General features: G+C 47.2%; 1 protein-coding gene across 2 annotated transcripts; it reads right to left on the bottom strand.

The window, feature by feature from the left end:
- Positions 1 to 1,398: 1,398 nt before the first annotated feature.
- CKAP2L (cytoskeleton associated protein 2 like) lies at positions 1,399 to 12,179 on the bottom strand. Of its 2 annotated transcripts, none has more exons than XM_077262684.1 (9): positions 12,027 to 12,179; positions 10,697 to 10,763; positions 9,679 to 9,739; positions 7,271 to 8,511; positions 5,319 to 5,526; positions 4,400 to 4,555; positions 3,597 to 3,660; positions 3,344 to 3,515; positions 1,399 to 1,970 (listed from the first exon to the last, which is right to left on the bottom strand). In XM_077262684.1, exons 1-9 carry the CDS (start codon positions 12,055 to 12,057, stop codon positions 1,700 to 1,702), a joined length of 2,271 nt encoding a protein of 756 aa, XP_077118799.1. In that variant the 5' UTR covers positions 12,058 to 12,179; the 3' UTR covers positions 1,399 to 1,699. The 2 variants fall into 2 exon arrangements, with proteins under 2 accessions (XP_077118799.1, XP_077118800.1); XM_077262685.1 differs by lacking the exon at positions 1,399 to 1,970 and adding an exon at positions 2,059 to 2,136 and having other exon boundaries at positions 12,027 to 12,165.
- Between the last annotated feature and the right edge of the window lie 673 nt (positions 12,180 to 12,852).

Below are 12,852 nucleotides of genomic sequence, written 5' to 3'. Positions count from 1 at the left end.
ACGTCTTCAGAGAAAAGACTGAGCAAAATGAAAATGTAAATAGTTGATTGCAATAAAATCTTTAATCTATACCAACTCTCAAGACTCTATATGTTTGATTTATGCCTGATCACTTGTCTGCATGGTACGACTCCACTCTTTTTTCTTTGTTATAGCTTGTTACAAGTTGCTACTGTTTAAACTTGTAAATAAATATTGGAACAATTCCTAGATAAGGAGTGATTGTTGTGTTGTCCTCTGATTGGGGTCTGGTTCTGTTATGATGCCACAGAAGGCCTGAAGTGCAAACTCCTTAATTGATGTAAGGAATTGTTCCAATATGTATGGACACTACTGTTTATCACTCTCCCATAGTGACAGTTCTGTGCTGTGTTGTGTATAAATACGCGATTCTTCAGGTGTTGTATTAGTCTTTCCCTGATGAAGAGCCTGTCCTGCCAGTCTCTGGAGCAAGGCTTGGAGACTGTTGCTTCCCCGGTATTCTGGCTACCGACTTCTGCGCCTCAGAAAGGAGCAGCTTGTTCCTGGCTGATCTCTTTCTGGTATTCCTCTCCTGTGCTCTGCTTTCCTGCACACTCTCTGCAATAGGCTCACTTTTTAGTGTCTTTTCCCAGGGGTTGCAGCACTTCATGCCACAGAGCTCCTCTCCCTTTGTCTTCCTGACATGAACTGAACTCTGAACCCCTTTTCCCTTCAGATCAGGATGTTATATAGGGGAGTTCACCTTCAACAGGCTTAGAGCTCCCCCTTCTGGTCTGGAGTGTGAACATGTTGCATGCATTGTGTTTACCTGGTGAGAAGATCTCCTTTATTGCCTTCAGACGTAACATCACTCCCCCCTAGAGGAGAATAATATTACTGCAGCAACCAAGACTCTGGGGCGCTGCAGTTGCGTCGTGTTGCATCGGACGTCGGCACAAAAAAACGTTACATGTAACATTTTTTGATGCGTCGTGTCCGCCTTTTCCGACCGCGCATGCGCGGCCGGAACTCCGCCCCTGCCTCCCCGGACATCACAATGGGGCAGCGGATGCGTTGAAAAACTGCATCCGCTGCCCCCGTTGTGTTTTTTTGGCACAGTATGCGTCGGTACGTTGTCACGTCGCATTGCGACGCTAGTGTGAAAGTAGCCAAAGGCAGGCAGTTTACTGGGGAAGGAAGGGAAAGATGACTTTCTCCACCCATACATGGCTTATGTTAGGAGCAGAGAGGAGGGAGAATCACACACTTCTCACCAGTGGCTGTCAGTACAAAGGAGAAGCGATTCACTATTCATCTGTCGGCAGAGAAATCTCTCCAGGAAAGAAGCTGTGCTGATACATTAAAGCTATGTAAAGACAGCATGCTGTACTGAGAGGGAAAGTCTGAAACCAGGAGCAGGAAATAAACTGCGTATCAGAAGGTCTGAATGAGCTTTTACATAAAAGTGTTCCGTACAGGCAGCTATATAGCAGAATCTGCTACATGTAATATAGTAGCGTGTTAAACACACTGTATATAATTCATCTGACAGCACAGTGTCTAGTATTGTCAGGCACAGGATCCTGCCAGCAGATGGCACTAGACCTCTCAAAGTGCTGATACTATTTGTGCAATTGTCTTTTTAAAAAGGGGACGGTGTTCAGTCCTAAGAATCGAGGGCACGAAGCACACAGCCATATGCATGCAGCTAGACAGACGTCACAGTGCACTGCCGCCATCACACCGGTGCCTCCTGCTGATCCTCCGTGGGGTCTTTGTTCATTAAGCTAATGACGTTGTGGTCCGCTTCCTCTGGCAGTGCCTCATTCCTCATGTACAAGTAGGCATCTGCATCTGCCTTGTCTAGGAGCTCTTCCAAGGAGGCCACCACAGGGTCATGTTCCTGTACCACCTCTGGGTACTGCGACGCTGACTGATAGATCCGCAGCGACCTCCTCACTGGAGTAAGACGCTTCCACTCCTGGCCACTTCCAGGAACCATCTTCTTGCTATTTAGAGAGAAGTGAAAGAATGAAAATCTAGACACACATCAGAAAGCTGGACACTGCATGTTAGAAGGAACCTGTTATGTTGGAAAACGCTATTTACCTGCAGACTTAGGGTTAACCTTCAGGTAAATCGCGGTAAAATCCTGTCTGCCTGGAGCAGCGGCAACTGTGAGAAAATTAAATTATATTGTCCCTGAAGTCGCTCACTGCTAGTCCTCGGGCGGCGCAGGGAGCAGTTACAGACACCGGTCACTATACAATCAGGGCACAATAATCACTCCCCGGCTCTTTGATTTGCAGTCTGCTCCGCGCACACACACTGCAGAGCACACTGTCAATCAAAGAGCTGGGCAGTGATTACAGCACATTCAATGTACAGTGGGGGGAGACAAACCGTTCCCTGCACCGCCCCAGTAGCTTCTGATAAAATGGAGCAGGTGTCACAATGACCAATAAATGCACAGTAATTAGCAGCACACTGTGCCGTAGCCTGAAATGAAGAGACATTGGGTGAATTAATATACAGTCTGTAATCCGGCCCTGGATATGCAGAGATCTCACATATGTGGGACAATATCAGGCCACATATACTCATTGGCTGATCTGCAGCAGTCTTTGGCTGGAATAGAGTCTAAAATACAGGAAAGTTTTACCTTTTCTGAACCCCACGTGTGAAAAAGACTTGGGTATACTAATAGATGACAGACTGCACATGAGTCAACAGTGTGATGCAGCAGCAACAAAAGCAAACACAGTTCTAGGATGTATTAAGAGAAGCACAGAGTCTATATCACGTTAAGTAATTATCCCCCTCTATTCCTCCTTGGTCAGACCTCATCTGGAATACTGTGTCCAGTTCTGGGCACCACATTTTAAAAAAGACATCGAAAAACTGGAGCAAGTTCAGAGAAGAGCTACCAGGATGGTGAGCGGACTGCAAAGTATGTCCTATGAGGAACGGTTAAAGGATCTGGAATTGTTGAGATTGCAAAAAAGAAGCCTAAGAGGAGACTTAATAGCTGTCTACAAATATCTGAAGGGATGTCACAGTGTAGAGGGATCATCAATATTCTCATTTGCACACGGAAACACAAGAAGCAATGGAATGAAACTGAAAGGGAGAAGATACAGATTAGATAGTAGAAAAAAACTTTTTAAAAGTGAGGGTGATCAATGAGAACAGCCTGCCATGAGAGGTGGCGAGTTCTACTTCAATGGAAGTCTTCAACCAGATGCTGGACAGACATCTGTCTGGTATGGTTTAATGAGTCCTGCATTGAGCATGGGGTTGGACACAATGACCTTGGAGGTCCCTTCCAACTCTAACATTCTACGATTCTTCTGTGGTCATAAGTTTGATGAATGGGTATTACCTGGAAAGAGATGTAATCTGGAGCTTCACCGCAGAGCCTTGGTCATATACGCTTGTTCCCATACAGGGGGTCTTCGCCTCTTCTGTACGGTTTGTAAATGGCGTTAATTGGAGATCCTCATAGTTTCTATTCTCCAGCTCCTCCTCAGCCGGTAAAGGTCCAAATGTGACCACTAGAGAAGACAAGTCAGGAGCATTATATGACGTCCACCCACCTCTGTGTAGGACAACAAAAATATAGGAACATCAATCACCTTTCGTCTTCTTGTTCGTGTTCTTCATGATGTCAAACACAACTTCTCTCAGCTCTTCGATTGGCTGTGAAATAGACAGAGGGGCAATAGATTACTGCACCTAAAGGGGTATTATAATCGTAGGTACAAACTATCTCTAGAGGACTGTGGGACCCCATTCATGAGAATGAAGGGACTGTAGCCGGTGTAGCGCTGCCCACACAACTCCTCCTGGCTGTGTAGAGAAATGTCGCTCAATGACAGGGATTGAAGCATCACACCAGTACTGTGCCCCTTCATTCTTAGGATCATTATGAGTCCCAGAGGTCTGACCACATCCGATCATAAAGGGATGTCATATCTTAGCCTTTACCATCACTTTATGAGATAAGAAAACTTCTTTAGCACAAGAAAGCCTGCTGATCACAATGAGTAACAGAGGAGCACACTTCAGTACGAGAAGCAAGGCCTATACAAGACCTTCATGTCTTTGATGGCATACCTACTGTCGATTTACCGTTCTCTTAACGAAGCTGAAATCTGAGGTTTCTGAAAAAGAGTAGCTACACTTAAAAAGTAGTGATGAGGGAACGTGCTGGAAAAACATGTTCCAGTCCCCACGGCTGCATGTCTCACGGCTGTTAGACAGCCTGAACACATGCAGGGATTGCCTGTTTGTTAGGAGTTAAAAAAAAAGTTATGGCTCTTGGAAGAAGAGGAGTAAAAAACAAAAATGCAAAGATGAAAAAAAAATAGCCTGGTCCTAATGGGTTCAGATCTTTAAATCTAGCGCCGTGCAGTGTCCTATAGTGGCTGATACTCACCGTGGCCCCAAACTGCACCCCTTGTTTGTACACGTCAATCACGTCATAGACGCCTTCCCTCTCCAGCAGCCGGGCCTCACACACCCAGTACTTAGCAAACTTCTTGGCTTCCGGGACCTTGTCCAAGGCTGCGCGAATACCGTCTCTTGGAATTCCCTTCAATGTAAGGAAGCATCAGTGACTATATTATAATAATAATAATTTTTATTTATATAGCGCCAACATATTCCGCAGCGCTTTACAACTTATAGAGGGGACTTGTACAGAAAATAGACATTACAGCATAACAGAAATCACAATTCAAAACAGATACCAGGAGGAATGAGGGCCCTGCTGCTCGCAAGCTTACAAACTATGAGGAGAAGGGGGGACACGAGAGGTGGATGGTAACAATTGCTTTAGTTATTTGGACCAACCATAGTGTAAGGCTCGGGTGTTCATGTAAAGCTGCATGAACCAGTTAACTGCCTAAGTATGTAGCAGTACAGACACAGAGGGCTATTAACTTCATAAAGTGTATGAGAACACGATGAGAGGAACCTGATTATGTGTTTTGTTTTTTTTCTATTTTTAATAGGCCACACAGGGATAGTTAGGTTAATGCGTTGAGGCGGTAGGCCAGTCTGAACAAATGCGTTTTTAGGGCACGCTTAAAACTGGGGGGATTGGGGATTAATCGTATTAACCTAGGTAGTGCATTCCAAAGAATCGGCGCAGCACGTGTAAAGTCTTGGAGACGGGAGTGGGAGGGACCACTATAGATCATACACAGGTTTATAGCCGCCCTGCACCGTGCGCGGGAATATGAAACGGTAGGAAAGGCCAATTATGAGCACAGAAAGCGGCCAGACCCCATTATCTTCTATGAGATGATGCAGAAGGCCTTCTCTTAGCCCGAGCCCTGGCGGACCACCTCTACCTGCTCGATGAGTTGCAGACACTCGCTAAGCGTCTGGTTGATTTTCTGTGATAGCGCCAGCAGTTCCTCTTCTTCCTCGATGCCCTCCCACAGAGAACGGTTACAAGGGTTTTGCTTTTTCGTGGTGGGTGGTCTCTTTGGTGGCAGCACCATGGGCGGCCTCTTGTACGACTTCCCCTTAGACCTTTGCCACTCTTGTAACTTCTGCCTAATAAAGAGAAGACAATAATGTTACAAGGAATCTGTACGATGTGGCGTGAAATCACCTTCTCAATGTCTCGTATCTGCTTCCAATGGGGAGAAGGGAAAAGCTTTATTTGCCTTGGGAACAAACACATGGAGAGTTCCATTGCTGAACATTTAATACACAGGTTTGGCTGATGTTCATCTAATGTGTTTGGTCACCTGAAAAAAAAAGTTCTCAGTCCCCCGGCTTTAAAACAAAATCTATGGTTTATTCACTCTCCCCAGGTCCCGCACTGACCCTCCATCACTGCTCCTGGTGTTCATCACTGGTTACAGTGCTGCTGCCAATTAGTGAGCTCAGCGGCTCGTTGGGATCGATTAGTGGCAGCAGCACTTTCAATGTGACATTAGCGCTGCAGACAACAGAAGACACTGAAAGCAGAGGCAAAGACTTGGAGCTGGACCCAAGGAGGGTGAGTAAATGACAGTTTGTTTTCTTTAAAACAAATTGCAGGAGGGGAAAGAGGTTTACCAAAACTGCGTGTGGGAAGCTCAGCTCATCAGGGAGGAAAGAGAAAGAGGAGGGAGATGGGGGCAGGACACAGGAGGCAGCGCACAGACGCAAGAGATTGGGATGATGGACGGCTGGGAGGCGACGCCATACCTCTGGGACTCTATACAGGTATGGAGCGCAATTTATAAAAGTCAATATTTCAGTGTTACTAGGGATCAGAAATAAAAGAGCCACTTTCACAGAATGCAGCCTTAGTGCTGCAGAAGGTGACTCTTACTTAAAAACACCCTTGGGGGGGGGGGGGGGGGGGGTGTGACAAGTTCCCTTTAAGGCAACGGTTTGCAGCAGAAAAATGCACCAAACTTACATGAATTCTCATATGGATTTTGTTGCAGATTTCACCCTTTGCACCTCGATAATGGATTTGACATGGACAACATGATTTAGAGACCAGCTACATTTTTGCAAGTAATGTTTTACTCTGAAACATTGCGACGTTTCACAGAAAACGGGTCTTGTGCGTGGCCGGCAGGTATCTGCGCATGTCTGCATAAGACCTAGTGCAGGGCCACAAATGCAATGACAGCAGCCCCCTACAATGTGGAAGTGAGAGGTCCTGGATATTCCCTATTAGTCATAATTATTATGTTTTATCCAGAAGTGACATAACTATTGCACAGGATTATGATGATGCCTAATATGTGTCTGTTCATTACTATTAAAGGGGTTGTACATTTTCAGGTGAATAGGATCACGGGCAGGTAGTGCTTTAAAATAAGAAAGCAAGCATTACTTTCTGAAGCCCCCACCCCCAGACCACTTCAGCACCATCTCTCCACTGGTACTTGTTTTCAAAGCTACAGCATGTCCCCGCTGTAGCCAATGTCTAGCCCCTAGGGGTATATGGCACGAGATCAATGATTGGCTGCAGCGGTCACATGGAGCATATGGGACGTCACCTCTTCTTTCAAACAAGAAGCTTCAGGGATGCAGCAGCAAGACGCTCATCCACTAAAACATTGAGCAGAAGAGGAGAGTCTAGTCTACATGTGACCACCGCTGTGATGTGAGAGCCGCTGCCTAATAGCAGTTCCCATGTTGGGAACCAGGAGAGGCCCCAAATTAACAGACCACCATATTTCCTAGTGGATCCTCATAGGACAGCCCCCGTGAAGCCCAAATGATAACATTGCTTACTGTGATAACATGTCAGGTCTACATGTGTTCAGACAATATAAGGACTGTTACATACTTGCGGCCTTCTGCAGTCATTCCGGGGGTCTGCGGTCTGCTGACGGTGTCAGGGGCTGTCAGGTTGGATGGCTTAGTGGTGGTTTCCTTAGATATACCGGTCACACCTTGCTGCTTCACCTCTTTCACTCCTTTGTGTTTACTGTGCAGACCCTTGGATCCATCTACCGTCTTGTTGCATCCGGTGGTCACGATGCTTCTCCGAGGTCCTGCCTGCTTATTCAGAAGCTGAGTCCCTTGACCCCTGGATCCATCTACCGTCTTGTTGCATCCGGTAGTCACCATGCTTCTCCGAGGTCCTACCTGCTTATTCAGAGGCTGAGTCCCTTGACCCCTGGATCCATCTACCGTCTTGTTGCATCCAGTGGTCACGGTGCTTCTCCGAGGTCCTACCTGCTTATTCAGAGGCCGAGTCTCCTGAGTATTGGACAGTTTCTTTAAAGAGTAATCAACAATGGCTGGTCTTGTCTTAGGAGCAGACACCGGAGCCGTGGTCCGTTTCTTAGGAGCCATGGTCACTGGTTGGGTTGTGGTTGGCTTGGAAGAGTGAGTGGTTGTCTGTCGATTACCCTCCGGCCGCTCCTTGCTCAAATTTTGTGGTTGTTTTGTGCCATCTTTCCGTGAAGACTTAATCAGGAAACTTCTTTCATTTGCACGTTGACTTTTAGCTCCAGACAGGCTTAATCTAGAAACTATGCGGATGTGGCCACCGCTGGCCACTGGCTTACCAGTCCTACAGCCATGAGGGAGGCTTTTTGCCCTGGCGGTGGCCTGCGTTATGGTTTTCGTTACAGCCTGTTGCTTGGTGGGAGCTATCCTCTGCTCACCCCTCTTGGATGGGTTACCTGTGCTTGGCCCTGGTGCGTGCCCACCTCTCATGGCCGGAGAAGTCTTGTCCATCACACAGATTTCAGGTTTCTCCCCATCTTGTGTTTTAGTCAATATCACGGTTAATGTGACCTCAGAGCCTTCTTCCTTCTTAGCGTGGGAGGTGGGGACGGATGACGGGTGTAACGTCTTGGCTGTCTGGTGCCGCTGGTTAGGTATTTCCCTTGGCACAGTGGTTTTCGGTGGTAGAGGCTTTCTGGATGAAGCTTTATTCACAGATCTATTGGCTGACTGCTTGGTGGGAATCTTTCCAGTACCCAATCTATGGGGATGGGATCCAGCGTTTAAGGTTTTGTTTTTATTCGATTCGAGAGCGAAATGTGACCTTTTCTTAGGAGCAGATTTCTCACCGATCTACAAATAACACAAATTATTGGCATCACACAGTAACCGAAGAACAATACATGGCAGCGCGGGCAGCTTTTACTTTATTCCCCCCTGCAGAATTTCCATTTTATCTGCATAAAACAACCGATGACCAAGTGTAACATCCCGATACATTTACCGCCATTAAATGCGGATTTTATTATCAATCTTTTATTGTACATCCTGATTAAACGCATTCACATAAGAGACAAAAGTTCTACTAAAGTAAGAACATTGCGGCCCTCTTAAAGAGAACCTGTCAAGTGAAAAAACTTGATATGGGGGTTAATCTGCAGGTTAGTAGCGTTCTGAACCTACCGGTGCCTGCACCGAGAGCCCCACTGCCAGGAGGAAATTACCTTTATTTCACCCGGCAGCTTTTGGAGTTTAGTCATAGGGCCGCGCCGCTGCGGTTTCAGTCACCGATCTGTGCATATAAAGTGGCGGCTGTAACGTGCCCTCCGCACTGACTGACACTCAGCATTATGGCCGGCTATCAGGCAGTGTTGGGGGTCAGGTTACAGACGCCGCTCTCTATATACAGAGCAGTGACTAAACACGCACCGGCGCCAGCTCCATAACTGGAGGCCGAACTCTGCCAAGGGGAACAAAGTTAATTTCCTCCCGGCAGAGGGGGTCTCCGTAAGGGCACCGGTTATGTGCAGAATTACATTAACCCGCAGATTAACCCCATATCTGCAGGTTAATAGCAATTTTTTTTTTACGTGACAGGTTCTCTTTAAGATTCATAACTTTTATTTTTCTTTCGACATGCCAGTATGAGGGCTTGGTTTCTTGGGGGATGAGTTGTAGTTTTGAATGACACCATATAATGGACTGGAAAACAATCCCAAGTCAAGATTTTACAACCTCATTATGGTTATAGTGATAGTAATTTTATAAAAGGACGTTGTTTTGTTGGAATACTGCAAAAAAATCTTTTAGTTGGTATATTCTGAGAACACTAAGATCCCGATTCAGAGCTAGCGCCAATAGCAGCAGTTACTTTTTTGGATCTGTCTGTATAACACAGCCGGCACCCATGTTGTATGGAGAAGGCTCAGTAAACAATGGGTTAAGTTGTCAGTGGATCAAAATTAATTGGATCTGCTGAAATAGATGGATAGATATTACTGTGCATCATCGCTCACGTACCTGTTTAGAAGACTCTAGTGGCCGTGTTGTCTGTAGATTGGTGCAATCTTTTAGATACGGTCTGCACAAAGACATGGAGATAAACATGTAAGAATCCAGAGCGCGGCCATCACCCGGCTCCTGCTCTGCAATAACTGCCGGCTCTTACTAGATTTTGCAATCACTGATGTACAATTTCAATTAAGACTTAAAGGGGCTGTTCTGGGAGAACAAGTTCTCACCTATTCCCAAGATGGATGATAAGTTGGCGATCAGTGGGGATGGGACCGCTGGGATCTGCGAAGTGGGCACTTAAATCACCGTTACCATAAAGCGGACATGCGCCTGCTCCACCTCCGCTCCATTCATTCCCTTATGGGGCAGATGAGCGCAGTGCACGGCTTTTTCTGCCAACCTCAGAGAATGAATGGAGTGGCAAGTAAGGCATCAGACCTGCCTTCGTGTTTAGCTTTTTTTTTTTTTCTTTTTTTTTTTTTTTAATCGGACCTTTTTTAATTGAAATTCTCATGATTCCAGGAGCGGCTTTTTCCATCATCCCCAAATAGGAATCATGGGTCGGGCCTCTGACCTGCCGCTCCATCTCTCATCAATTCCGCCATCAGTGTGGGTCCCAACTGTCGGACACCCACCGATCAATAAGTTATCACTAACGAATGTGCTCGGATAAGGTGTTATCTCAGCATGCTCTCATCTTCAGTGTGCTTGAATAATATGTTCAAGTTGCCGTATGTTCAAGTTGCCGCGGCTGCATGTCTCCTGGCTGTTCGACAGCCTGTTTGTTAGGCAACCCCTACAAGTGTTGTGGCTACTGAACAGCCGCGAGACATGCAGCTGCGGGGACTCGAACATATTGTTCACGTACGCTGAAGACCTGAGCATGCTGAGATAACACCTTATCCTAGCACGTTCTCTCATCACTAGTTGTCACATATCCTATGGAGAGGTGATGACTTGTTTTAACCCGACGGCCCCTCTAATGTGCTGACCCATCCTGTGCCCACAATAAGCGCACACTTACTTGCTGTTTGGAGGTTTCAGCTTCCCTTTTGCTGCCAAGTATTCGAGCAGCTTCAGCCGCAGCTCCTCTGCAAAGAAACAAAAGGCTGTCATATAGGTTCTGGAAAATAACAGGATCTAGGACGGCTTTGTGGCCCTTTCATCAGATCTGCCTTTATCTGTTCACGATATTATTAACCTAACGAAAACCACCTAAATGTCACATTTGGGTCAGGAGAGCCGCCGGTATGACAGCCACATGACTCCTCCATACGGGACCAGAGCTGGGGGGGGGGGGCTTTTTATTTAGTGCCAGTGTTTATGTTGTTTTTTTTTTACAATGGGGTGTGTCTTTAGGCTGCTCTGCATAATTACACTGTGAGCCCCCCCTTGGAAAAGACCATTAAATCAGCACTAAACAAAAAGCTCCATATCTCCAAAACTGCATAGCAGATATTAAACTAGCGACAAGTCATCTCTATGTTTTAAAGGGGCACAGAAAACCCCTTTAAGGGGTAGTACCTTACCAACCCCTGGGCCTCCCAGTGACCCGAAGTCTACAGGACCTCACCCTCAATGGGGCAGAGCTGCACATGCCTGACTTCATTCTCTATGGGAGAAAACTGCACTCCGCTACTTCCTGCCGTCCCATAGACAATGAATGGAGCGGCGGTTGAGCCTGTGCGCCTCCTCTACACTCAGGACGGAGATCAGTGACGTGCAGCTCTTGTGGACTGCTGGGGATGGGGGGTCACTGTGGTTGGACCCCAGGTATCAGCAATCATCCTATTATTGTTAGGGGATAACTATACTCGGCATAACCCTTTAAAGGGAAGCTGTCAATCAAAGCATGATCAGATGTGGCCGGCTACTCCCAGCGCCGCTCCCAGTGACTGACAGGTCTGCAGCGATGTACACACATGGGAGCGACCCCACTCACCTGGAGCGAGGAGAAGGCGGCGGACCGGGCTTGTGTCAGTTCTCCTTATGGTCCCTGATCGGCTCCTCACACTGGGCTCTCAGTAACCGTGCACTGAGTGACAGTATCCTCTCACAGGGGCCTTACTCACCCTCCCCAGGTCCGGCAGGGGGCCTCCGCTGCACCTGGTGTCTGATACTGTCTGCAGCACAGGACACAACAGCAGACACCAAAAACACCAGAGAATCCGCGCTGGACCGGGGGAGGGTTTGGTTTCTGCATATCACTGATGCTATGGGCAAGAGGAGTAGAGAAACCCCAAGTAATGCGCTGTATACAGAGGCGTTACATAAAGCCGCGCACAGCACGGAGGGCAGCGGACCGCTCCATGCTCGGTGAGGCCGCACACCCCGTCACGCACGGCCGCCCTCACCTTGAGCCGCCAGCTTCTTCATCGCTTCCATTATAGTTCTTATTTTCTTGGTGTTTCTGTCGCGCTGAAATCACTTCCCTCACAACCGCCGTAGTTCAAACTAAACAGCCAATCAGCTTCCGCGTTACAGGAACAACCAATCATCTTTTTGCTGTTTGTTTTTTTCCCCCTCAATTAAACTTTATTGACGTCAGGAAAGTAAACAGCAGCGCAGCTAGCGGGGATTGGATAGCTGCAGCGCAAGGCGTGTACCTAATTGGAGAGTCTTATTTCACAATCCCTCCTGATTGGATAATAATTGTAAGTGGGCGTGGTAAGAGCTGGTAATGTTTTTAACAGTGAGCGATGGGTAGTCCGGCTCTTTTTGGATCCTAAATGGATCCCCATTGAAAGTGTATTCAGGAGCCTGACGATGTCCCGGATTTTAGGCCCAGTGAGAGCTCTCAATGTTCACAGCAGGGAGCCGGCTCTTTGTGCTATACTACTAGTACAGGCTGCCGCTGCCTTCCAGGTAGGTGGACGCCAATGGTGTTGTCATGGCAGCCGGTGTCCGCCATGTTTGTACACCCATGAAGCTCAGCCTGCCTCCTAGAGGTGGATCATGTTACCACACACTGCTGTATTGTGCAGATGAAATAGTATTCATCCCATGCAATGAATGCCAAAATGTAAGAAAAAGGGAACCTGCTAACAAGAATGAACTTAAAGGGTTTGTCCCCTTCAGATAATGCTCGTCCCCCAGCTCCAGTTTGTTAAACATTGCAAACAACGCTCTACTCGCCTTTCCCGGGTCCGCCGGTGAGTCTCCCGCTGTCTGCTATTCGCT

This window comes from Ranitomeya variabilis, chromosome 5 (assembly GCF_051348905.1).
Source record: "Ranitomeya variabilis isolate aRanVar5 chromosome 5, aRanVar5.hap1, whole genome shotgun sequence".
Classification (NCBI taxonomy): Eukaryota; Metazoa; Chordata; class Amphibia; order Anura; family Dendrobatidae; genus Ranitomeya; species Ranitomeya variabilis.
The sequence above is the reverse complement of the archived record's forward strand: the minus strand, read 5'-3'. Positions and strand labels throughout refer to the sequence as shown.